Source organism: Kogia breviceps, chromosome 12, assembly GCF_026419965.1.
Source record: "Kogia breviceps isolate mKogBre1 chromosome 12, mKogBre1 haplotype 1, whole genome shotgun sequence".
NCBI lineage: Eukaryota > Metazoa > Chordata > Mammalia > Artiodactyla > Physeteridae > Kogia > Kogia breviceps.
The window spans coordinates 84,052,442-84,078,407 of NC_081321.1; the positions used below are offsets into that span (position 1 = coordinate 84,052,442).

Consider the following 25,966-nt stretch of genomic DNA (forward strand, 5'->3'; position numbering starts at 1 on the left):
AGGAGGTTGGAAAAGATTGCTTTCACTTTGAGGTCTGTCTTGTGAGGGAGGAAAATATCTCCAAGGAAAAGGGTGAAGGCAGCATTCAGGAGTGGCTGCACCAAGAAGCTTGGCTTTAAGGAGAAAAAGACCCCTTTGGTTGTTTGCTCCCCACCCACAGCGAGGCAGCCAGATGTGGTGACCACAGGGGCATGTGGGCGTCCAGATCTGGTGGATACCACAGCAGATGCCCTGGTTAACACAGTGATGTCAACAGAAGAACACTGGCCGGGGCTTGGAACTGGCTGCAGAGTAGCCTCCTGGCTTCCTCATCCTACAGGGGGATGGAATTACCTTGACCTCACAGAACTGGGGCAAGGACAAAGCGAGATGGTGTAACTTAAAGTACTCAATATACTGCAAAGCAGGATTGCTCTTTAGCAATCAAATTTTTCATCCAAAAAAAAAATTTTTTTTCTTCATCCATAAAACGTGAGGATGGATTACGAGGTTCCTTCACATGGGAGTAGTCTTGAACAAGCTAAACCATACCTACAACTTGGAAAGACCCCTTCAACTGTTCTATTTAAAGCATGGGTGATTTCATGGCTTATTTAAGCCCAAATAAGCTACTCTCTAGAACTGATCTCTTCTCACCGATTCTGAAAGGACTTCCCAGCAATATTGTCTCTGTAGGAATCAAACAAAACATGGTATTGATCCCGGCTCCATTCCAGAACCACCTAGGGAAAAAAAGAAAAGAAAAACAAATGTTTGCTTTGCATCAAATACTGAGAGTATGTAACTTTCATTTCATTTTAATCTTATTAAGAATTGCTAAAGGACTCCCAAGGCAATAGAAATAAAAGCAAAAATAAACAAATGGGACCTATTCAAACTTATTACAAGCTTTTGCACAGCAAAGGGAACCAAAAACAAAATGAAAAGACAACCTACGGACTAGGAGACAATATTGGCAAATGATGCAACCGACAAGGGCTTAATTTTCAAAATATATAAACAGCTCATGCAACTCAACAACAACAACAACAACAACAACAACAAACCCAATCAAGGACTTCCCTGGTTGGCACAGTGGTTAAGAGTCCGCCTGCCAATGCAGGGGATACGGGTTCAAGCCCTGGTCTGGGAAGATCCCACATGCTGTGGGGCAACTAAGCCCGTGTGCCACGACTACTGAGCCTGCGCTCTAGAGCCCGTGAGCCACAACTACTGAGCCTGCGTGCCACAACTACTGAAGCCCATGCACCTGGAGCCCGTGCTCCACAACAGGAGAAGCCACCACAATGAGAAGCCCGTGCACCACAATGAAGAGTAGCCCTCGCTGGCTGCAACTAGAGAAAGCCCCTGCACAGCAACAAAGAGCCGACACAGTCAGTCAGTCAGTCAGTCAGTCAGTCAGTCAGTCAGTAAATAAATAAATAAAATAAAATAAAATAAAATAAAATAAAGCTCAATGTAACTGTCCTTAGCTAGTAGGGCTACCTGGAAGGTGGGGAGAAAACATCAGAGAGAGTGCGCTTCACAAACGGCTGAGAAATGCTGATGCTGACGTGCTGTATGTTAATACAACATGCCTTCCTTCATCAGATAAATTAATCTTGGCATCTCCAAACCGCTCCGGGGTATTAGAAACAGATACCACATTTAGGAACATTCCTCTAGTTAAGAGTTCTGCACTCTTAGATCTTGGGGGAAGGGGTAGGAATGCTGGCTTATTACTCGGGATGTGGGTTTTCATCCCAGCTCTGTCACTCTTATGAGTGACCTTGAGCAAGTTACTTAGCCTCTTCAGGCTATTTCTTCATCTGTAAAATGAAGGGGGTTTTTGAAATCCCTGCCAGTCCTAAAAGTCTATGACTTAAGAGGGGCTCCCAGCTGCAGGTCTGACACTGTGTTTCTCACCTGTATCCTCCATGTCCTCACGTCAACTCCATAAGGACACCGTGTCTCTTCCTGTCTTCACCTCCTCTGAGTCTTTTGTCCCTGCTCCTAAGCCCATCAACATTTGAACTTGATTCTCTTCCATCAGAACCATTTCCCTTTTCTGCTATTCCTGTCAACTAAAACCTATTATGAAAATCTTTCCAAACTTTTCTAGATGAATGACTAATATGCTCTATGAGGAATGAAAAAGGAAACTTGTAAATCAAATAAAATTCATCTAAGGGTTAGTGTCAGATCATTTCCTTAATACTATCAAGGACAGAAAAGAGTAGAAAAAAACCTGTGCAATTAAAAAATTGTTTATTCTAGGGTAAACTGTAAAAATATGAACACCTTCCAAACAACAACGGAGCCAAAAAAGACTTAAACTTGCAATTAGATAGTTTTCAGCCATTATCAGCAGTAAACAAAAGACCAGAGGAACAGGTGAGAGAAACACTGACTACTGTAAAATCGAGTCTCTGTTCTTGCACAAAGCCTTTCCATATTCTTCAGCCCAGTTTGAATGCTTCCTTCTCAGAACTCTGGATAACTTCTATCTCTATCACTTATTTGATGCCTTGCATCACTTAGTTTTATTGTTATTTACCTTTTACCCCATGTTAGCATCTTGACAGACCAATCAAACTGCTCAAAGGGTAGAGAACTACTTACAATTCTGTTTATTATCAACTCATACCCAAGCACATTACATACCATCTTCTTCTTAGTAAATATTACCTAACTACTGTAGGAGTGACGTAAGAGAAGGCTGGATTTGGGAACTTGGGATGCCTTCTAAGAGAACCTCCCAGTTCTCCTGCTTCGTAGCTGTGTAACCCTGGGTAAACTACAATGTGTGGGCCTCAATTTCCTCAACTATGAACTAAGTAATAAATCTATTTCATCGGTCTGCTGTGCTGCTGTAGTAGGATGGTGATTCTCCCATGACGTGGGCAAGTAAAGGGTATGGGGAGTGTGCCAGGCATACTGGAAGCTGAGGGTAAACAAGCTTAACTTCCTGAAATGCCATCATTTTTATAATGGCAAGACATTTAAAACATTCTATTGGTAGGAATGCAAATTTTTATGGAGAAAAATGGAACACTGATGTGATAAAAATACAAGATATAATGTTGACCTTCAAAAAATGTCCTATTTGCCATTTTGAGCTATTCTTCCCCCCCCACACACACACCTCCTCTCTACATTATTCTCCTCAGAGGACTTACTTTTCTCTGTTACTAAGGGTAGTTTGTTGGTAAAAAATTTAAGACACAATGAACTAAAATACTATTTACTAAAATACTACATGAGCCCTCAAATACCACATAAACGATGTATTATTAATAAAGAATTATAAAAATCATCTAAAGGTAGTTTATTCTACTAGTTAAAGATGTTTATCACTTTTGGACTTCCCTGGTGGTGCAGTGGTTAAGAATCTGCCTGCCAATGCAGGGGACACAGGTTCAAGCCCTGCTCCGAGAAGATCTCACATCCTGCGGAGCAACTAAGCCCATGCGCCACAACTACTGAGCCCGCATGCCACAATTACTGAGCCTGCGTGCCACAACTACTGAGCTCACATGCTGCAACTATTGAAGCCCACGCACCTAGAGCCCGTGCTCCGCAACAAGAGAAGCCACTGCAATGAGAAGCTCGTGCACTGCAACAAAGAGTAGCCCCTGCTCGCCGCAACTAGAGAAAGACCGCATGCGGCAACGAAGACCCAGTGCAACCAAAAATAAATAAATAAAATTTAAAAAAAAAATTTTTTAAATGTGTATCACTTTTAAGACTCCATCTTAGTAATCATGGCGTCCAAGGTATTCAAGATCAATTGTTAGTTTTACAAAATTGCAGCCCAAGTCAGTCTTAATGTGCTGATCAGAGGAGAAGGGGTTCAAACACACACTCACCAAGCACCATCGTGCCAGGCACACCCCCCCATTGAATCCCCACAATAAGGCACCACTTTGAGGCACATACTATGATGGCACAAAAAGAAGCTCCAGGCCGAGTTGCAGTGTGTGTGATGGGGCTGAGGTTTGAATCAACCAAACTCCATAGCCCATGTTCCTGTTTAGCTTGGCCCGGGCTCTCTCAGCTTCACCTGGCCTGCTCCTCTGATGTTTATTTACACAGAGTCAGCTTTGTCAAATACACAGTCATGAATGTGGTCATTCAATCAGTTGAAACTGGTATGTGTATCACCCTTAATTCAATGGCCCAGCATTTTTAGAATGTCTGACAGTCCTTCAGCTGGTTTGTGCACACAAGTGCTAAAATGTTCAGTTGATAAACTTTTTCAATTATGAAGCTGGCACACACTTTTGTTCATGATCTTGATGGTCCCAAAACAGGACCAAATGCATGCCTGTGGTAGAGTAACAGTGAATGAGGTGCAAGCCTCATAATCCTTTGGGGATTCCCCAGCTAAGGAAAGGAGGAAGGTGAACAGTGCAAGGATCATAAGATTACAATCAGAAGTTTAAGTCTGGCACTTATCAATAATAAAATCTAGGGCACTTCTCCATCTCCAATTTCTTCTTCTGTAGAATGAGGATATTAATACCACCTATTTCACAAGATTGTTTTGATAAGATATGTAAATCCTATAGGGCTGTACAATACTCACTGCAAACTGCTCACAGGTCTCTTAAAGACAGCATTTACATGCTACAATATAATTAATTCACCTGTTTAAATATCATCTACACCTCTGCGAGCAACTCAAAGCCAGGAACTTAATCTCTCTCATTTTCAGTCCTAGAACCTTGCACACTGCCTCGCACAAAATCAATAAACTTTCTAGAATGGGTGAATACGGCTACTAGTTTTACAAGACAAACACCTTGGAACAGCTTACTGCTCTGTGGTTTCCCTCCAGAGCTTCCTGCTTTCAGATCCACTCCCAGATAGTCAATGTAAAGGCTAAAGGCTACAAGTATAGAGAGAGGACAGCAGGCCTCAGCACACAAGGATGCAAAACTCTCTCTGTAAAAACATGTCCCTTTCTCAAAGTTTCAAGTGTATAAATGTGACGTGCTACCTTGTAAAACTTAAGATGCCAGGGCTCTCCAAACTCAAGCAGCAAGAACTCTAAGTAACTCTGACAGAGCTTTTCATACATTGATAATCACATAAGAAGTTTATAATAGTCCCAAATTACAACAGGTTCTCCACAGTTTCTGAAAACAAAATATATTTTGCATTAAGAGCCACTAAATGGCAGACAAAGATAATCTAAGCTTTATCTTTTTCAGCTAATCCTCCTCCTCCTCTGATACCAATCAGGAAGTCAAATCTGCTCATGACCAGCAGCATTTTCTAATCACATTTGATTAAACATGTTCGTTTTCCTGCCTTAGTCCATTAGGATTGCTCTGACAGAATACTACAGACTGGGTGGCTCATAAACAACAACAATTTGTTTCTCACAGTTCCGGAGACTGGGAAGACTAAGATCAAGGTGCTGACAGATTTGCTGTTTGGTGAGGGCCTGCCTCCTGGTCCATAGATGGCTGTGTTCACGTTGTGTCACCTCACATGGTGGAAGGGGCAAGGGAGCTCTCTGGGGTCTGTTTTATAAAGGCACTAATCCCACTCATGGGGGTTCCACCCTCATGACCTAGTCATCTACTAAAGAGCTCACCTCCTAATAGCATCATACTGGAATAGTTTCAGCGTATCAATTTTGGGAGGACACAAACAGCTCAGAGCATTTCCCAACACGAAGTGGCTAAAATAAAAGATTAACCCATTTCTTATTAGGCATTGATTGAATGGTTACCAAAAGTGGGCTGATCTCTCCTTTTCATACACAGAAAATGACCCAAACCCAAGATGCATGACCACTATTTACTTGAACGTTAATTAAACTCAAAGATACTTTTCTAGACCACTTCTACCTTCTTTGAATTCTTCACAGAATTATATACACAACATACATTTGTTGACCATTTTAAAGGGCACAAAATGGGAACCAGGGCTTTGTCCTCAGGGAGCTGGCATCCTGTTAAGGACTAATCATGTACTTGCATGAAACGATTTAGGAATCCTGTTCAGCTTTTACATGAGTACAGATTAAAATAGATTACTGTTGGAGAAAAGGAATAATCCAGGATAGGGTTAATCATAATAGCTTAACAAAATCTCTCTCCTTTTCCTAGGAGAGAAAGCTGAGATTTTTAAAGAAGTAGAGGAGCAAAGAGAGGGAATTCCCTGGCAGTCCAGTGGTTAGAACTCTGCTCTTTTACTGCTGAGGGCCTGGGTTCGATCCCCAGTTGGGGAACTAAGATCCCGCATGCCGCACAATGCAGCCAAAAAAACAAAAAAAACCAAAGTCTCCTCAACCACACTTGAATAAAAGGAAAAGGCAGCGGGAGGAACTACCAAAGATGGTTTCCAAATGTATTCAAACTGACTTTCTGGGTACATATATGTAGGTTTACTTGTTTTACAGTTCAGAGTTAATAGAATCACAGAATTACACAGGGAGTACTTTAAATCCAGTGCCAATGTGTGAGCTCTGCTAGAACGTCCTTGCAAACAATTACTCTACCTATGAATTTAGATCTGCACTGTCCAAAAACGTGGTATGCCCCACTAGGCATGTGTGGTTATTTAAATTAAGACTAAAGTTAAATTGAAAACTTAGTACCTTAGTCACACTAGCCACATGTCAAGTACCCAACAGCCACACGTAGCTAGTGGCTACTGTACTGGACAGCTCATAATTACAGGTCATTTCCAACACTGCACAAAGTTATCCTGGACAGTGTTGCAGCTATTCAATCCCTAAAGATTAAGTACATGTCACAAAAGCAGGCCCTGACCTCAGCCCCAGTTTTGTGATTTTATTTACTTATTTATTTATTTATTTACTATAAACTCTTTATTGTACAGATGAGAATCTGAGACTCAAAGAGTTTAAGTGACTTATCTAAAGTCACACAAAAAGAAGAGTTCTGGGCCTCCCTATGGTGCACTGGTTCAGAATCCACCTGCCAATGCAGGAGACATGGGTTCCATCCCTGGTCCAGGAAGATCCAATATGCCACGGAGCAACTAAGCCCGTGTGCCACAACTACTGAGCCTGCACTCTAGAGCCCACAAGCCACAATTACTGAGCCCATGTGCCACAACTACTGAAGCCGTGCGCCTAGAGCCCGTGCTCCACAAAAAGAGAAGCCACCGCAATGAGAAGCCCGCGCACCGCAACAAAGAGTAGCCCCAGCTCGCTGCAACCAGAGGAGCCTGTCTGCAGCATCGAAGACCCAACGCAGCCAAAAATACATAAAAATAAAATAAATAAATTTACTTAAAAAGAAGAAGAGTTCTGACTCCCCCTCCCCTCCCAAATTTTTGTCAACAGGCTGCTGGCTCCTCTTAGCAGACGGATGTTTCCTTGGATCTCAGACAGCCTCTTTCCCACGTGGGATCTGGCACAGATATCTTTCACCATCTTCTCCCATCAGAACATGCATTTCTGGCAAGAGAGAAGCTCTGATTCCCTGGCTTTTCTTCCTATTTCCCCTGGATAAGGGCTCTACAGTTTTGTTTTTTTGTTTTTGTTATTTTTTTAATGGAAGAAGCCAAAGTACTGCAGTGAGGATATTTATCTTTGAGATTCATTTAGGGGAACTGGTTTTCTTGGCCAAATGCTATAGTGAGCTAACCCTAGGTAGAAAGCATAGGCAGGATGAGGGTGGACAAATGTCATAGTTTTGTGATTTTAGACAAGTCACTTAAAGCTCTTTAAGTTCCAAAATAATTCCTTATCCCATAAGGGGTTGTTATAAAAGAACTCAAGTGAGCTGATATATATCCATATATTCTAATAACTACAAAGTACTACAGGAAATATAAGGTATTAAGACTATGAAAGAACATCGAACTTATTTAGTCCTTCAAGGGGCTCACAGCCTACTGGGGAGACAAATATGAAACAAACAATTATAACATGTGAAAAATATACCCAAAGTATAAATAAAAGTATAGTTGGTAAACATTTGTTATAACTATTAAACCAGAAGCCAAAACTAATCAAACTCTTTTGTTTTTTCTCTTTATTTTGGTAAAATTTAATCGCCATAAAAATATTTAGTGAAATGAGATAAAACATCTGCTTGTGGTGCTTACTATACTTACCTCCATCAACAAATGAATTTTATCTCATACTGTTACTTAGATAAAAACATTTTTTAAAATTCACCAAGGAGAGTTCTCTTTTTATGAGTGTCAAATGCAGAGAAGTCATAAATTAGGCAAAAAGAACGCTATATATTTTTAAATACCTGTAAAGCCATTAACAAACCCCTTTCCTGAGGGGCAATTAGCAATATGTATCAAAGGACCAAAGAATTGTCATGTCTTTGTTCTAATTCCACCTCTAGAAATACATGCCAAGAAAACCATCATAAGTGCACCCAAACACTTCTGTATAAATATGATTATAACCATTATTACTTATACAAATAAAACCTGAAGATAGTTTAAAAATTAAACAATAGGTAATCGGGTAAATAAATTAAGGTACAGTCACACAAATATTATGAAGCTATTAAAAATTATGCAGTTTTTAATCAACTATTAAAAATTAGTAACTTCAGTTAGCCAACAAATAGGTGGCACCATTCTAGACTCTGAGGACATAGTAATGGACAAAACAAAATGTCTTCCTTCTGGAGCATACAGACTAGTCAAAGGGTAAAGTGTTTGGTAAAATATTATGTGAAAAAAGTAACAATCAAAACTATCAGTCTGGAACGTAACCTCAGCAAAGTGGCAGAGTAAGCAACTCCAATCTCTCATCTCCTCAGAAACATTGCAAAACAAGTAGAAACTTCCAGAACAATAAAAGACAAATATTGTATGAAATATACATTATATGAAATGTCCAGAATCAGCAAATCCATAAAGACAGGAAGTTATTAGAGGTTACCAGGGCCCAAGGGGAGAATGGAGAGTTACTGCTTAATACCAAGATTCTGTTTGGGGTGATGAAAAAGTTTTGGAAACAGTGGTAAAGGTTGCACAACAACGTAAATGTAATTAATGCCACTGAGTTATACACTTAAAAATTCTTAAAATGGTAAATTTTGTTATTTGTGTTTTGCCGTAAGATTTTGGAAGAGAAGTAAATCCCTATAATACTCCTCCCAAGAGTAATAAAGGAACATTATCAACAATTCTGATCACAGATTGGATAACTTAGATGAAATGGACCAAATCCTTGAAAGATACAAACTACCAAAGCTCAAACAAGGAGAAATACATAATCTGAATAGCCTATACCTATTAAATAATTTGGATCAATAAGTAACAACCTTCCAAAACAGAAAGCAACTGGCCCAGATGGGTTCACTGGTGAATTCTACCAAATATTTAAGGAAGAAATGATACCAATTCTCTACAATTTCTTCCAGAAAATGGAAGCAAAGGGAACACTTTCTAAACCATTTTATGAGGAAAATTACAAACCAATAACTCATGAACACGGATGTGAAAACCCTCAATAAAGTGTTATCAAATAAAATCTAACAATGTATAAAAGGAATTATATAACAACCAAGTGGGATTTATTCTAGGTATGTATTTTTGAAAACTGGTTCAACATTCAAAAATTAATTAATGTAATCTACCATATCTCAAGGCAAAAGAAGAAAAATCATACGATCATCAACAGATAAAGTATTTGACAAACTTCAACACCCATTTTTTCTTTTTTTGGCTGCACCATGTGGCTTGTGGGATCATAGTTCCCCGACCAGGGATAGAACCCTTGCCCTCGGCAGTGGAAGCATGGAGTCCTAACCACTGGACCACCAGGGAATTCCCTTAACACTCATTTTTTTAGTTAAAAGTAAAAAATAAAAACCTCTCAGCAAATTAGGAACAGAAGGGAACTTCCTCAACTAGGGTACTTCCAAGTGAAATTAACATTTGAATTGGGACTAGTAAAGCAGCTTGCCCTCCCTAATGTAGGTGGACCTCATCTAATCAGTTGATGGCCTAAATAGAACAAAAAGGCTGAGTAAGGGAGAATATCCTCTGATCTGACTGCCTTGAGCCATAACATCAGTCTTTCCTGCCTTCTAACTTGAACTGAAACATCAGCTCTTCCTGGGTCTCTAGGCTGCCAACCTTCAGACAGGAACTACAGCATCGGCTTTCCTGGTTCTCAGGCCTTTGGACTTGGACTAGAGCTACATCATTGGCTCTCCTGGGTCGCCAGCCTTGCTAAATGCAGATCTTGGAGACTTGTAAGCCTCCACAATCCTGTAAGTCAATTCCACATAATCAGTCTATTTCCATACACACACACACACACACACACACACACACACACACACACACACACACACACGTACGTACATGCACGTATGCACACATATACATATGTCCTATTGGCTTTGTTTCTCTGAAGAACCCTAATATAATTATATATCAACTGATATCAACTAAACCTGTATACTTTTCTATTAAGGTTCAATTTAGAAACTGATCACTCAGGTGACCTTTCCATATTTAGATACTAGGGAAAAAGTATCTCTGCACTCCACCTCTTGGTGCCAGGCTCTATTCTAGGGGCTGAGGATACAGTAGTGAATAAGACAGAAAGGCTGAATAAGACAGAAACTCTCCTCCCACGGAGCTTACATTTTGAGGGAGACAGAAATGAGACATTAAATACACACATACACATTTTCAGACTGAAACTATGTACTACTTTTAAAAAGAAGGGGAATAGAAAAAGGAATGACCTGGTGAAAGAGGCTGCTTTAGGTTGGGTGGTGGGGAAGGCCCACCTGAGAAGGCATTACCGAGCTGAGACCTGTATGACCAGGAGCATGTCACATGGTGGTCTGTGGGCAGTGCTCTCCAGCCTGATGGGACAACAGTGCAAAGGTCCTAAGGCGGACACAAACCTAATGTGTCAAGGAACAAAAAGAAGGTGGATGCACCAATTTTGAGCCTAAACCTCAGGCAGGTTTGCAAGTATTCGCTTCCTTTCTGTGCCTTTACCGCCGCTTGAGAAGAACATGTCCAGGCTGGTCTGCTGGTCCCAGGAAGATGAAAGACATGTGGCCCAAGTCCAACCCAGATGAGCCAACTCCCACCTGACCTGCACATCCCAGAGAAGAAATAATTGTCATTTTAAGCCAGGGACTGACAACCCTCTTCTGTAAAGGGCCAAACAGTAAACATTTTAGGCTTTTCAGGCCATATTGTTTCTGCCACAGATATTCAATGCTGCTGTTGTACTGAGAAAACAGCCATAGACAACAGTAAATGAATGGACATGGCTATGTTCCAATAAAACATTTGTTGGGCTTCCCTGGTGGTGCAGTGGTTGAGAGTCCGCCTGCCGATGCAGGGGACACGGGTTCGTGCCCCGGTCCGGGAAGATCCTACATGCCGCGGAGTGGCTGGGCCTGTGAGCCACGGCCGCTGAGCCTGCGCGTCCGGAGCCTGTGCTCCTCAACGGGAGAGGCCACAACAGTGAGAGGCCCGCGTACCACAAAAAAATAAAAAATAAAAAAAAATAAAACATTTATTTATGGACATTGATATTTACAATTCATATAATTTTCATATGTTATGAATTCTTCTTCTTCTTTTAGTTTTTTAAAGCCACTTAAAAATGTAAACTCCATTCTTAGATTGCAGGCCATACAAAAACAGGCGTAGTTTGCCGCTCCTGTTTTAAGCCAGCAAACTTGAAGGTAGTCTGTTAGGGAACATTTTTGTAGAAATAGTTACAGGACACACAGTGGATACATGACACAACCTGCTCAAAGAAGTGGCGCATTTAGGATCTTACATACAGACCATTAGAAGGAGTCTGGATTTTCTACTGTGTACAGTGGGCATGATGTAACCTGATTCACATTTTTTAAAAGGTAGCCTGGTTGCAATGTGGAGAATGGATTGTAATGGAGCAAGAGTGGTGAGAGATGATGGTGGTTTATATTTAAATTTCCATAAGACAGGTACCACATCTTTTTTTGGGGGGGAGGGGGCGCATGGCACGTGGGATCTTATTTCCCCAACCAGGGACTGAACCCGCACCCACTCCAGTGGAAGTGTGGAGTCTTAATCACTGGACCGCTTAATCACTGGAAGTCCCACCACATATTTATTCTTAAATGCTTGGAGCAGAGGTTCTCAGCTTTTTCAGTCTTAGGACCCCTTTATACTCTTAAAAATCATTTAAGATTCCAAACAGTTTTTAAATTTTTAAATTTTATGTGGGTTATGTCTACTGATATTCACCGTATTAAAATTAAAACTGAGGAAATTTTAAAATATTTGTTCATTTAAGAAATAAACCCATTACAGGGCAACATAAAGATTTTCATGAAAAATAACTGTTTTCCTAAACAAAAAAGTTTAGTGAGAAGAGTAGCATTGTTTTTAATTTTCACAAATTTCTTTAATGTGTGGTTTCATAGAAGACAACTAGAATATCTTTGTGTTCTGCATTCAGTCTGCTACAATGTCACATGCCTGTTAAGCCTCTGGGAAACTCCACTGTACTCTAATAAGAGAATGAGCAAAAAAAGGTAAATAATATCTTATTGTGTAAACAGTTTGAACTTGTGGATCACTGGATAGGGTCCCCAGACTACCTGTGGAAAACTGCCGGCTTGGGGTAATAGCTTACTTTTAAATGCTTGAATCTCAGTGATTTTGAAGTACAGCAGTCCTTCGGTATCCTCAGGGACACCTATGCCCCTCCCAACCTTCAGATACCAAAATCTACAGATGCTCAAGTTCCTTATATAAAATGGCATAGTATGTGCATATAAACTAAGCACATCCTCCCATATACTTTAAATAACCTCTAGATTATTTATAATACCTAATACAATGTAAATGCTATGTAAATAGTTGCTGGAGCACTTGCAAGTTTTGCCTTTTGGAACTTTTTAGAATCCCCCCCGCCCCGTTTTTTTTTTTTGGCTGCATTGGGTCTTCGTTGCTGCACACAGGCTTTCTCTAGTTGCGGCGAGCAGGGTCTACTCTTCGTTGTGGTACACGGGCTCCTCATTACGGTGGCTTCTCTTGTTGCAGAGCACGGGCTCTAGGCACATGGGCTTCAGTAGTTGTGGCACGCAGGCTCAGCAGTTGGAGCTCGTGGGCTCTAGAGTGCAGGCTCAGTAGTTGTGGCACACAGGCTTAGTTGCTCCACGGCATGTGGGATCTTCCCAGCCCAGGGCTCGAACCCGTGTCCCCTGCATTGGCAGGTGGACTCTTAACCACTGCTCCCCCAGGGAAGTCCTCCCCAAATGTTTTCAATCCCTGGTTGGTTGAATCTACAGATATGGAACCTGTGAATATGGAGGGCTGACTGTACTTTGATGTAAGTTATTCTACTTTACATACTATTTAGTACGGACAATTTTAAAATAAAGAGACTCGCCCAAAGTCAAGCAATTAATAGATATAGATTATGCCAGTTTCCAAAAGCAAAGACATTGTTCTTTCGGACCTTTGTACAATTATAAAAATCAACACGCAAAGCCTGCTGATCCTCCAGCACTGCACCCAGTGTGGCAGGTTCACCTGCATCCCTACTATGCCCCACAGTCTCCTGCTCCCAGTTACCCATCTGCAATTCACTGTTCACATCACCTCAGAGCAATTGTTCTAAACACAGATTTGACTCATCACTCTCTTGCTTAAAACCATTTGAATGGTCCCCATTTTCTTCAGGAGGAATCCAAATTCCTTGGAGTCACTCCATAGGCGAGTCCTAAACTGGCCACTGCCTGCCTCTCCAGCTTCACTCCCGGGTACACTGCTGCAGCCCTTCAGAACCACTTCTGTTCTAGAAGGTGAGGGTTACCTCTCATACCCATACCTTTACACCTAGAGCATCCTTCCCTGACAAGGGGGGAGAGGGGCTCCCGTTTCCTCCCTCAGCCATCTCCTTCAAGATCAAGCTCACATGTCACCCTGAGAAACTTTCCTGGACACTCAGGCCTAGCTCTTCAACTTAAGTTATCACAATGCATCTTAAGTTTGCCTATTTGCTGGTCTGTCTGGAGAGTGAGCTCCTCAATAGCAGAAAGATACAGAACCATCTTTGTGTTTCTAAGCAGTAGAGTACCTGGCCCAGAGTAAACACCTCCACTGATCTCTGCTGAGTGAACAACTTACGAAAATTTGGTAAAGAAACTTTATCCAATTTAGAATGAGTTAGATACAGAAATGAAGTTAATGGAAAGAGGTAACGAAGGAGGGATAAACTAGAACCTAAAAGAAGAAACAATTTTAGGAAGCAATTTTAAAGGGCAATACAGGGCTTCCCTGGGGGCGCAGTGCTTAAGAATCTGCCTGCCAATGCAGAGGACACGGGTTCGAGCCCTGATCCTGGAAGTTCCCACATGCCGCGGACCAAATAAGCCCGTGCGCCACAACTACTGAGCCTGCGCGCCACAACTACTGAGCCCGCACGCCACAACTACTGAAGCCCGTGCGCCTAGAGCCCATGCTCTGCAAGAGAAGCCACCGCAATGAGAAGCCTGCGCACCGCAACGAAGACTAGCCGTGGCTCACCGCAACTAGAGAAAGCCTGCGCACAGCAAAGAAGACCCAACACAGCCAAAAATAAATAAATAAATAAATTAATTAAAAAATAAAGGGCAATACAGTCTGATCATACATAGAATGCATTTGACTCTCCCTGCACAAGTGTGACTTAGTCTGTAACATTTGTGAAAGATCACTTTTTTCCCTGCTTAATTTAGTGTATGTATGAATCACACACAGGCTGACTAATCAGCTGCTAAAGATACTGCATGTGGATCACAAGATTGAAACAATCTAAAGACAGTAAGAACTTAAGATATATTGTGAATATACATAACCTATCACAGCTACAATTGTTTGTTACAGTTTGGAAGGAACTAGGATAACATATGTTATTGTAAAGTGCAGGCTGTATTAAATTAATAAGGCACTTGCCTCCTCTGCTTTCGTATCAACCAAAATAAAGCACACTCAGATAAAGAAATCATTGTGAACTTTTTCTCCTCTGTCTCTAAGAAAAGATTAATATACTCTTCAGTGTGACCTCGGACATCAGGCCAGAAGGTAGGTGCCCTGTTGTCTTCGTGAGTGTTGCGGTCAAGGGAAGACCAGGGCTGGCATGGGGCACTTGGCATTTAATTAGCATTTACTCAGCACCTTGCACCAGGCACTAGGCAAGGTACCCTGTATACTTTAGGCATCTTATTTAAACCACCTTTCCTCACAGGCTCAATCACAATCAGTGAGCAAAAATAAATATTTGTAAGTATTCATTCAACAAATGTTCACTGAGCACCTAAAGTTAGGGTCTGGGAGGACAAATGAACCTGTCTATCTTGTTCACTTTCATATACCAAGATGTCAGTGGAGTGTCTGGCACATAACGGAACACGAAGGCCAGATGATTTTGCCTCCTAAATCTCTCAAATCTGCCCACTTCTCTTTATCTGCCCTCTACCAGCCCAGTGCCAGGCCCCTGACTAAGTGCCTTGCAGCCCTTCTTGTTTCCTCTAATTCAGGGTTTCCCATCCTCGGCACCTCTGGCACTCAGGGCCTGACGACTCTTCACTGTGGGAACCGTTGTGGGCACTGCAGGATATTTAGCAGAACCCCTAATGCCAGCAGCACCAACCCCATGCCCCAGTCACGCCCATTCAAAATGTCTCCAGGGCTTCCCTGGTGGCGCAGTGGTTGAGAATCCGCCTGCCGATGCAGGAGACACGGGTTCGTGCCCTGGTCCGGGAAGATCCCACATGCCGCGGAGCAACTAGGCCCGTGAGCCATGGCCGCTGAGCCTGTGCGTCCGGAGCCTGTGCTCCGCAACGGGAGAGGCCACAACAGTGAGAGGCCCGCATACCGAAGAAAAAAAAAAAAAAAAAAAAAAAAAAAAATGTCTCCAGACCCTGCCAGATGCCTCGGGGCCGGAGCGGCAACATCGCTCCCAGTTGAGAACCAACGGCCTAGAGCAGACTTGCTCTCCCTCTGTCCTCTGCCTCAGGAGTTGTGACCCTTCGAAGCTGAGCTCAGACTGCATCAAGACAGCCTCTCCTGACCCAGCCGCTACAGGACGGGTTCTCACTGCTGGCCTCTCCCACAACACTCTCCCCTTTTAGCAATTTTCACAATTGTCATTAAGTAGCATTTAATGTCTGACTGCACAACCAGGATATAAACGCTCAGTCTGCAGGAACCAGTGGGCTTGGTTCACTGCTCTAAGCCCAGGGGCGGTGCTACAACAAAAAATTTACTAGTTTAATGAATGATTTAAGTGCTCTGCTGGGGTACAGGGATTCCAAGGGAAGAAAGACAACATCTTTGCGTTCAGAGAGCTGAGTATAGAAACGGCAAACAAGTTTCATCTCCTGGGCAAGCTCAATTAACTTGTACCTGCTTTGAGAAACTGTACATCTAGACGTGTCTCTTCTAAAGCACCAATATACCAGATACCACATTCCAAAGGGATATGCAGGACCAAGATGCAACGTTTCCTAAGGAGGTGGCTGAAAACTCATCCAAATCATGGAGAAAGGGTCAGAGGAGAGCTCTGGGAAGCTGCTGGCATTCTGGTAATCCTGCTCCCCCTCATCTAAAGAAGAGGGGTAGAAATCTCTTTCCCACGCCAGGAAAGCTCAAGTCTAGGAAAAGGACTCCACTAGGATCACCGAGAGAGCCAACCTCGGGTTCATGCAGTTGGGTGGATGCAACAGCCGCCTTGTACCTGAGAAACAGAAAGGGCAGGCTGGCTATCGGCTCCGGGGACAGGGCGACATTACTGCCAGGCTGTAGTCAGCCCACACCCCCCCCCACTTTGAGCTGATGGGGTTCAGGACATGCTACCTCAAAATACGGCACCTCGGCAAACTGAACATTTCAAGATGAATGAATTTGAGAAACACCACATAAAAAGGATTTTCTGACCTTCCCCTGAAACAGGTCATAAGACTTTCTGTGAGACGGGCCCTCTCTATGCTCGGAAGAAAGGAGAAATCCTCATCTCTAAAGATAGAGGAATGCCACAAGAAGTCTAAATGAACAGGCCTCGTGTCTCCCCCAGCTTACTCCCCAGAGCTCACACCCTTTTTTGTCCTATCACATTTTTTCCGCTATTCTCCATGCTCCACCAAGCCCAGCATTACAACACTCAGGTTTAACTGCTTCTTTGGTCTTCATTTCCTTATGAAGGCCCCAAGGTCATGTAAAACTTATATTATTTATTTATATTTTTTGGCTGCACTGGGTCTTTGTTGCTGCACACGAGCTTTCGCTACGGGCAGCGAGCGGGGACTGCTCTTCGTTGTGGCGCGCAAGCTTCTCATTGCGGTGTCTTCTCTTGATGCAGAGCACGGGCTCTAGCTGCGCGGTCTTCAGTAGTTGTGGTGTGCGGGCTCAGTGGTTGGAGCATGCAGACACAGTAGTTGTGGAGCACAGGCTTAGCTTCTCCTCGGCATGTGGGATCTTCCCGGACCAGGGATCAAACCCATGTCCAGTTGCATTGGCAGGTGGATTCTTAACCACTGTGCCACCAGGGAAGCCCCTAAAACTTACATTAAATAAATGTATGCTTTTCTCTTGCTAATCTGTCTTTTGTTACAGAGGCCCTAGCTGAGAACTAAGGAGAGTAGAGGAAAAAGGTATCTTTCCTCTCTTACAGAGCAAAGGATGCAGGTCACCTGTGCAAGAGATGAGATGTGGGCCACGCACAAGAGAGCAGTGCAGAGGGTCACCTGAGACGAGGTCCGTGGTCCCCCAGAAGAACAGACACTGAGGGGCTAAGGAAGGAGCAAGCAACCAGCCCAGAGGAAGAGGCATTTGCTCTCAGCAGAGTAAAAGCAAGTGACAGCGCTCAGGGTGGCGTCTCTGAAGGATGCCCTTTGAAAGCACTCAGAAGAGAATGAGCTTGGACACCAGCAAATCCCAGAGCTCCAGTGCCTACTTAGGAAGGACTTTCCTGCCCTCATTTCCTTTCCTTCTTTCCAGTCCTACAACCCAGGAGGGGTCAGAAACAGGCTCCGTGGCAGAAACAGAGAAGCAGCCCACCGTACCCAAGCTCCCTTCCTCAATCGCAGGCTTTCTGCTTGGAGCAGGCCTGGGTGGGAGAGGCAAGAAGCTTCAACTTCAACAGACTCAAAGTTCTGTTTTGACATGAGACTGAAGGCTTTCATGGCTGAACTGACATTGTGTTTTGTAATCTGAAGCAACCACGGGACTTTTTCTTACCCAGGAGTGACGAGAGCAGGCTGAGTTAGGCCCACAAGAGTGTCTCATCCAGGGGCAGAGGCAGAGCTAACCCTATAAGCTGACGTCAAGGGCCGGTGGGAGAAAAAGACACCTGCCACCTGTCCTGCCGGCTGTGCTCACCAACCCAACCGTATAGCTAGTAGCCACCAGCGACACCAACCTATTCTTTCCTAGTGGAACACCACCTCCATATAACACAAATGTTCAGGAGACGGGCCCCAACTTCACGAGGGGATCAGACTGGTCAAAAAGCAAACCTCTTCCTCCTTTTAAGGTGTCTATTAGGGGTGGCTCTATGATCCAGCTGGGGCCAATTTCAGGAAAGGTTTGATGAGGTCTTGGGGCAAATTCTTCCTGTATCTTCTGGGAGAGTTCCGGAGCTGGAAGGACCCTAAACTGTTACAGAATTATTTTGCAGTCATGTCTGGGCCGTAGTGAGGAGAAAGCACCATGATGAGTGAGGCCCCTGCGTCACAGGGCTGCAGAGTGGCAGGGACATGCTGCAGGCAGCCAGCAGGAGGTGTGCATCCAGGACCTGTTGGCAAGGCATTGGAAACGGGGAGTCACAAGCATCTGGCTGAGTTCTGAAACCTGACATCCCCTCTAAGAGGAGACAGCCAGGGAGCAAAGCCTGGAGAATCCCAGCATTTAAGACAGAGGAGGAATGGTGAGTGGACAAGGAGAACAAAGAGGGGGTCTTCCTGAAGAAAGAGGGAGTGAGCATTCCCACATACACGGGGTGACAGATGCTGCAAAAAGGTCAGGTTACGCTTTCTCTCTTAATTTTCTGCTTAATTTCATTAACAAGATCAACATTATTTAGACCTCAAGAGTAAGTAAAATCAAATGCAACTATCAAATCACCCATTAAAGATATATATTGAATCGTTACTGAAAGATTTATGAGGGTACACTTGCACTGTGTTTAACAAAACTCCATATTAATAAGCCCACTCAAGAATACAAGTTTGGGGGCTTCCCTGGTGGTGCAGTGGTTGAGAATCCACCTGCCGATGCAGGGGACATGGGTTCGATCCCTGGTCCGGGAAAATCCCACATGCCGCGGAGCAACTAAGCCCGTGCGCCACAACTACTGAGCCCGCGCTCTAGAGCCCGTTAGCCACAACTACTGAAGCCCGAGTGCCTAGAACCTGTGCTCCGCTACGAGAGAAGCCACTGCAATGAGAAGCCCGAGCACCACAACGAAGAGTAGCCCCCGCTCGTTGCAACTAGAGAAAGCCCACGCACAGCAAAGAAGACCCAATGCAGCCCCCCAAAATTTAAAATAAATAAATAAAATAAATAATTTTTTTTTAAAGAATACAAGTTTCACAGATTAGAGTACTTAACAACATGGAATCAAAAATGGAAAACGGGGGCTTCCCTGGTGGCGCAGTGGTTGACAGTCCGCCTGCCTATGCAGGGGACGCGGGTTCGTGCCCCGGTCCGGGAAGATCCCACGTGCCGCGGAGCGGCTGGGACCGTGAGCCACGGCCGCTGAGCCTGCGCATCCGGAGCCTGTGCTCCGCAACGGAAGAGGCCACAACAGTGAGAGGCCCGCGTACCGCAAAAAAAAAAAAAAGAAAGAAAAAAAAAAAGGAAAATGGAAACAACACACTTTCACATCTTCTAGAACAAGGTAAAGGGCTAACAGCTATCACAGTCACAATGTCAATGTGTCAATGTTAAGGCCAAGGAAAAGAAATGGGTTTTGACTCAAGCCAGTGTCTAGGACATCTGTTGCTCTGGCTCTTGTTTTGATAACAGCCTCCTGACTTCCCTCTGGAGAAGCCCTCTCAGTTCACGTGGTTCAGTGGAGGCTGACAGTCCCACCCATAACCCTAGCTCTGGAAATGATCAAGGTGGTTAATGAAGGCACAAGGGCACTCACTCCCCAGCTAGGCAGGCCGCCCTGGGTCTAGCTGGCACTAATGAGGAAGAGGTTACTAAACTGGGAGACCGGCTGCTGGAGTTGCTGCCACCAATCTTGGCTCCCATATGGCAAGAGCTTGTCTGAGAACTAAACCCATGGAGCTGGAGAACAGGGACAAAGAGTCCTGATGACATCATGTGAGCACCTTTATCTAATCCTGCCAGAAATTTCACCCTACATTTTTCAACGACATGAATCAAAAAACTGCCTTTTTTTCTTAACCCAGGTCAGAAGTGGAATTCTATCACTTGCAACCAACTGCCATGGGCTAATACCAGCAACAATTTTAAACCACTAATAATTCAAAAAGAAAAAGCTCCCATCTCCTTGTAAAAGTCTCAACTTCCCTTAGGATGTTTCAACCCATAATTTTCTTCCCTTCCTCTGATCTTCTAAGTCATTATTGTGTACCTACTCAGGCATTCAATTACTTACTCTCTTGTATTGTTACTCATATGTATATCATGGCCTCATCTCAACTAGACAAAGATGGCCAAGGATGAGCTGTACGTAATTCTTTGTATCTGATAGTACCCTCCACCATACAGGGTACAACCTGACCGATCATGTCTGAGAAATAAAAGGTAAGTACAGATGGGCTGCATCAGAGTAGAAAACTTATCTTTACTGGAAATGAGCTTAAGGGGAGGCTCGTTAAGATCACCCCCAATTCATTCATTCGTTCACACATCAAGTATTTATTTGGCACCTACTGGGTACGAAGCACTTTAGAGGTGCTAAGAATAGCAGGGAGAATGACAATGTCTCTGCTTTGACACTTAGCTGGGCTGTGTATCTCTCCCAAACCCCCCAAAAGAAAGATACCATTTAAAGAGGTTCAGTGAGGGAATTCCCTGGCTGTCCAGTGGTTAGGACTGGACTTGGCACTTTCACTGCCAAGGGCACGGGTTCAATCCCTAGTCAGGGAACTGAGATCCCACTAGCCACGCACAACGGCCAAAAAATAAAAAAATTAAAAAAAACAGGCTCAGCGCAGGCATTTTCTCTGTAGCACAAACTCCATTACATTATAGTTCATGCTTTCCCATGTGAAACATCCAATAAATGTATATTCACAGAACATTAAAGCTAAAATGGGGGTGTTAGAAATCTAGTCTGGAAGTTTTAAAACATTTTTAATAATGAAAGTTTTCTCCATCCCCAAAAGAAATCTACACAAACAGGTAAGAGTGGCTGCCCCAACCCAGGAGGCAGCTGGGAGTAACACAGTCTGGAAACCACTGAGGATACAGTTTATGGTGGGGCTAGAGCCAGGCCAGAGGCTGCCTCCCAGCTCTCAGGCCAGGTTCCTTTAACATCAACTATTTGTTGCCTTGGGCAAAGAACACACTCAAAATGTATCTGTTTAATGAGCAAAGTAATCAAATATAAGCATAACTAATTTCTTTCTTGAAATTGGGCCAGTATGAGAAACTGGAGCTGGACCCAGTTTTCAATCTTCTTTTTCACTGAATATCTAACTAATCCAAAATGGCGATAGAAGACAGTGGAGCAAAAGAGAGGAGGGAGGCCAGGGTTACTGCCCAGTATGGGTAGATTCTACCTGAACTTGCCTGACTCCCTCATGAAGTTAATTTTTGGACACCTCTGTTTCTATACTTAGTACATGTAAGGAAGTGATATACTGCGTGTTATACACACACATGCACACAGATACACACATACCCAGTAATGATCTACAATCCTTTATTCACAATCCTAAAATCCAAAAAGTTCTCAACACTGAAGATCTTTTTTGGCAGGAAAACCTGACCTGACCTGAACTCATCTGGTGGCAAAACTTGACCTAAACTGACTCGAAGTTATTTATAGCCTTTATTCTCCTCACTGAGTGTAAATACTCACACGTTTCACTATAAGATACCGATGAGTAATTCCAAGGTTCAGTAGAATTTTCAGATAAGGGATTGAAAGCACGTTTTAAGGTCTATACAATATTAACAGAGGACGAACATTTAAAATCAGAAGTTTCTGTGCTAAAAGGGATAATCATTCATTTATAGATGAGGAAACTGAGGCTCCCAGAGGCCACATGACTCGCCCAAATCAACTAGTTTACCTGCTACCCTCACCCAAGGCGACGCACTTCAGTGGCCATTAGTCCCCATCCAGAGGGCCCTCCCTGTGGGTTTGGATCAGGTTCTGCTTTTGTTTAATCAGAGTTCCCCAGGGTTCTTCAAAAAGACCTGGCTCAACTTAAGGGGAAAATTTTAAAAAAAATTTTTTAGTACTTCCCTCTCTCAATTCCACTTTTCTTTCTCGATATTTGGATGAGTATACAAATAGCTTATTAAAAGGTGGCAGCCAATACCACTTATCCTAAGAGAGGGAAAAAAGAAAGTGATGAATTCACAATGATCTTAGTCCTTCTACCCATTACAATCAGTGAAGTTATTAACAAGTTGGTAATATTAACTGTGTGATGAGCATATTCTATTTCAAAGGTTTTTTCAAAACAAGTCCTAAGGGCATAAGATAGTTGATGACAATAACAAGAGCAGCTGTAGTTCCACCACTTAATGAGAGCCTATTATGTGCCAGGAACTAATAGGCCCAACCCTGCAAAGAAGGTATTCTTGCCTCCTTTTTAAAGATGAGGAGGCTGAAGTTTAGAGAGGTTAAGTATCCTTTTGAAGATCACATAAGCGACAGCCCAGACTATCTGCGAAGCCATGGAGACATGCTCAAGAGTACAGCTCTGGAGCCATACACTACCTTGGTTTGAAGCCCAGCTCTGCCATGAACTAGCTGGATTAATTTGTGCAGGTGCTTCAGTTTCATCACCTGTAAAACGGGTCTACCGTCAGCCCTCCAGTATCCCTGATGCAGAACAGGAGGATACGGTGGGCTGAGTGTAAGGGTCTTGATCACCCTCAGACTTTGGTATTGGAGGCAGGGGTGGGGGGGTGGTTAACACTAGTACCCATCTTACAGGTGTGATGTTGTGAGGATTAGATGAGTTAATATAGGTAAAGGAGTCAAGAGAGTGCCTAACATCTGATAAGCCCTACGTATTAGCCATGATCATGATCATTAACACTGGCATCAGCATTCAAACCCAGATCTGACTAATCCTGCAGCTCCTCTTTTCAGCTGCACTGTAGAAATTAACTACAGGCAATATAGTAGGGGTATTGAGCCAGCTGTTTCCATTTCCCATGCCACCTGTTTGGCATTCTTTGCCTCTCATTTCTTTTGTCTGTTCCAAACTTTAAGATCTGTGGCCATTTCGAGACTTTCTTTCAGTAACTAAATAACCAGACGTGGAATACATAAAAAGAAAATTCTAACAACTGATGCCTTTGAATCACCTTCACAATGCAGGGGAGTTAATAAACAGCTCACTTAAAATTACTCAGGGCCAAAGAAACCTTTTATCAGCAATAAGACACTTAACTATGTATAGATACAATCACTGCATTAAGGTGCAATACATGAAACAAAGACAGAACAGCAGATAGTATAATATTAGGTACCACCTGGCACAGCACCTGGTCACAGTGGTTAAAGACAGCACCCTCTCTTACGGAGCCCACAATCCAGCATGGGTACAGACTTCAAGCAAACGTATACTGTGGCATTTCTGAAAAATATTCTGTTAATTTTTAAACCTTTTGCAACCTTCTACCCGCCCCCCCAAAAAAAAACAGAGACGAATTTCTAACAACTTGAAAATACAACTTTCTTCCAATTCCTAGACACATCTTAAAAGGGGATGTTCTCTAAAATCACATACGTGTACTCCTCCAGCTCTCACCTATTCATAGTCTCTTGTACATTTGTTTATGACAAAGAATACTGTATTAGACTGTCAGTCGTGAAATAGCCATGCAACCTAAATCAAAAGGCTGTTTCATTCAAGAAAATGTTTAAAGTCTATACTCAGAAGGGCACAAAATCTATTAAACCTGGGTGTTTCCACCTGCCAAACTTGTTGCTTGGACCCTCTGGGGTTTACAATCTTATCGAATTACTTTATGCTTATACATACGCTTTATGCTTTACCTAAGAGCAGATCAAGACAGGCTGGGTTTGTGTGATCTGGAATCTAAATGATTAGCATATCCCATGACCCAAGAGCTTGTGCTGATTCCCAAGAGATTGGGTGCTGGAGTCCAACACGGTTATGGGCTTCCTGGTCACAGGAAGGGGCCCTAGGCTCAGCTGATCTCGGGATAGAGAAAAGTGTTTGGAGATGCCACACATCAGTGTTTGCACATCTACCAGTACAGCCTCTCAGGGCTCACTGATGATATTCAGCTGTCTCAAATAAGAGACCAAAAAAACGAAAAAAAAAGCAGCTTTTCAAGTGTAAGTCCTTTAAATTTGGGGTCCGTACACTCCCCACTGCAAATTCACGTGCCAAGAAAACACCCCTCTTGGACAAAGTTTTGATATCCGGGAAGAAACGGGATTAAGAATATAAAGTGCCTCTGCCAAAGGGAAAAGATTAAAAGGGCGACACCTGAGGAGGAAACCGCAGGACGAGCAAGGACTGAGAATCCAGTGCAATTTGGGAACTCTGGGTCCCGGAAGAGGGGTGCGTGGAGAACAAGGCCTGAAGGAGAAAGTCAAATGACTTGGGGACCCTGAAGAAGGCACCTGGAGGGAAAGGGACTCGGCAGAAGGAGCGCGGATCCCCCAAACCATCGGGAGGGCGAGGTCTGGACCCCAGATGCTGAAACCGCAGCCAGGAGAGGTGCTCTGAGTTCGCGGCGCCCCCGGGGAAAGGGCAGGTTCTGGAGCTCGTCCCCGGAGCTGCAGGGAGGATGGCGAGGCAAGAGAGGAGCGCGCCGGGGCTGGGGAGCCGTGGGGTCGTGCGGGTTCAGCGCGCCCCGGCCAGGGCTCCCGCGCCTCTACTCACCTCTCCGAACTGGAAGGCCGAGACGATGGTGACAACGACGCCCACGAAACAGACGTAGAGCCCATACCTGTGGGACAGGCAGGTATAGGTCTGTCTCTGCAAGAGCTTGAGCAGCATCACCCCGGCCGCCGACACGCCGCGCCGCGCCCGAAGGGCCGGAGACGTCGCCGCCGCCGCCGCCTCCTCAACGAGCCGCCATTCCGCGGCCCCTACCGGGCCGCCGCGCTCAGGTCACAGGCTCCGGCCGCCGCGCATTGCCGCTCCTGGGATCGACGCCCGCTCGGCTGCACGCCGCGGCCGCCGCTTCCGGGAGCCGGGAGCCCACGCCCTCGGTGCGGCGGAGGCGGTCGCGCGGCCCGCTAGGCGGCCGGCGCCGCCCCGGTCTAGCCCAGCTAGAGACGGGGTCGGCGGCGGCGGCGGCGGCGGCGGCGGTGGGAACAGCAGCGCCACCTGCAGGGCGGAGGGGCGGAGGGCAGCCGAGTGCCCTCCCCGCCTGCGCGTGCGCCGCGGGCTCTCCCGGCCTGGCTGGGATTCTCGAAACCGGGTTGGGCGGGCGACCGGACCGGGGCTGGCCTCTGCAAGGAGGCCGCGCCCTAGACAGTGCTATATTGACACGAATGTTTTTGTGCACAAAACCCTTCCTGCATTTACAATAATTGGGAAATCATGGTTTTTCACAGCCCTAAGAGGAGATGCTGTTATGGGCCTCCTTTCCTCTCTGGCTAACCATATTGTTTGAAAGAGGAAATCTGGGGGCTAAATGTGCCAAAACCTAAATTCATTCATTCATTTATTAATTAAATACGTATTTAGTGTCGGGTGCCTGGCATGGTGCTTGGTGTTGGATATTCAAAAATGAACTAGGGCTTCCCTGGTGGCGCAGTGTTTAGGAATCCACCTTCCGATGCAGGGGACACAGGTTCCAGCCCTGGTCCGGG

General features: G+C 44.3%; 1 protein-coding gene across 2 annotated transcripts in view; it reads right to left on the bottom strand.

The window, feature by feature from the left end:
• Positions 1–25,392, bottom strand: part of GNPTAB (N-acetylglucosamine-1-phosphate transferase subunits alpha and beta) — an 82,343-nt gene extending 56,951 nt beyond the window's left edge. Inside the window, exons 1-2 of one of the 2 annotated variants that reach the window (XM_059081901.2) lie at positions 25,029–25,392; positions 637–722 (exon numbers count right to left, since the gene is read on the bottom strand). In XM_059081901.2, coding sequence (XP_058937884.1) covers positions 637–722; positions 25,029–25,145 — 203 coding nt within the window. In that variant the 5' untranslated portion in view covers positions 25,146–25,392. The remainder of the gene's footprint in view (positions 1–636; positions 723–25,028) is intronic. The other variant, XM_067009988.1, reaches the window with a different exon arrangement.
• Positions 25,393–25,966: the final 574 nt, after the last annotated feature.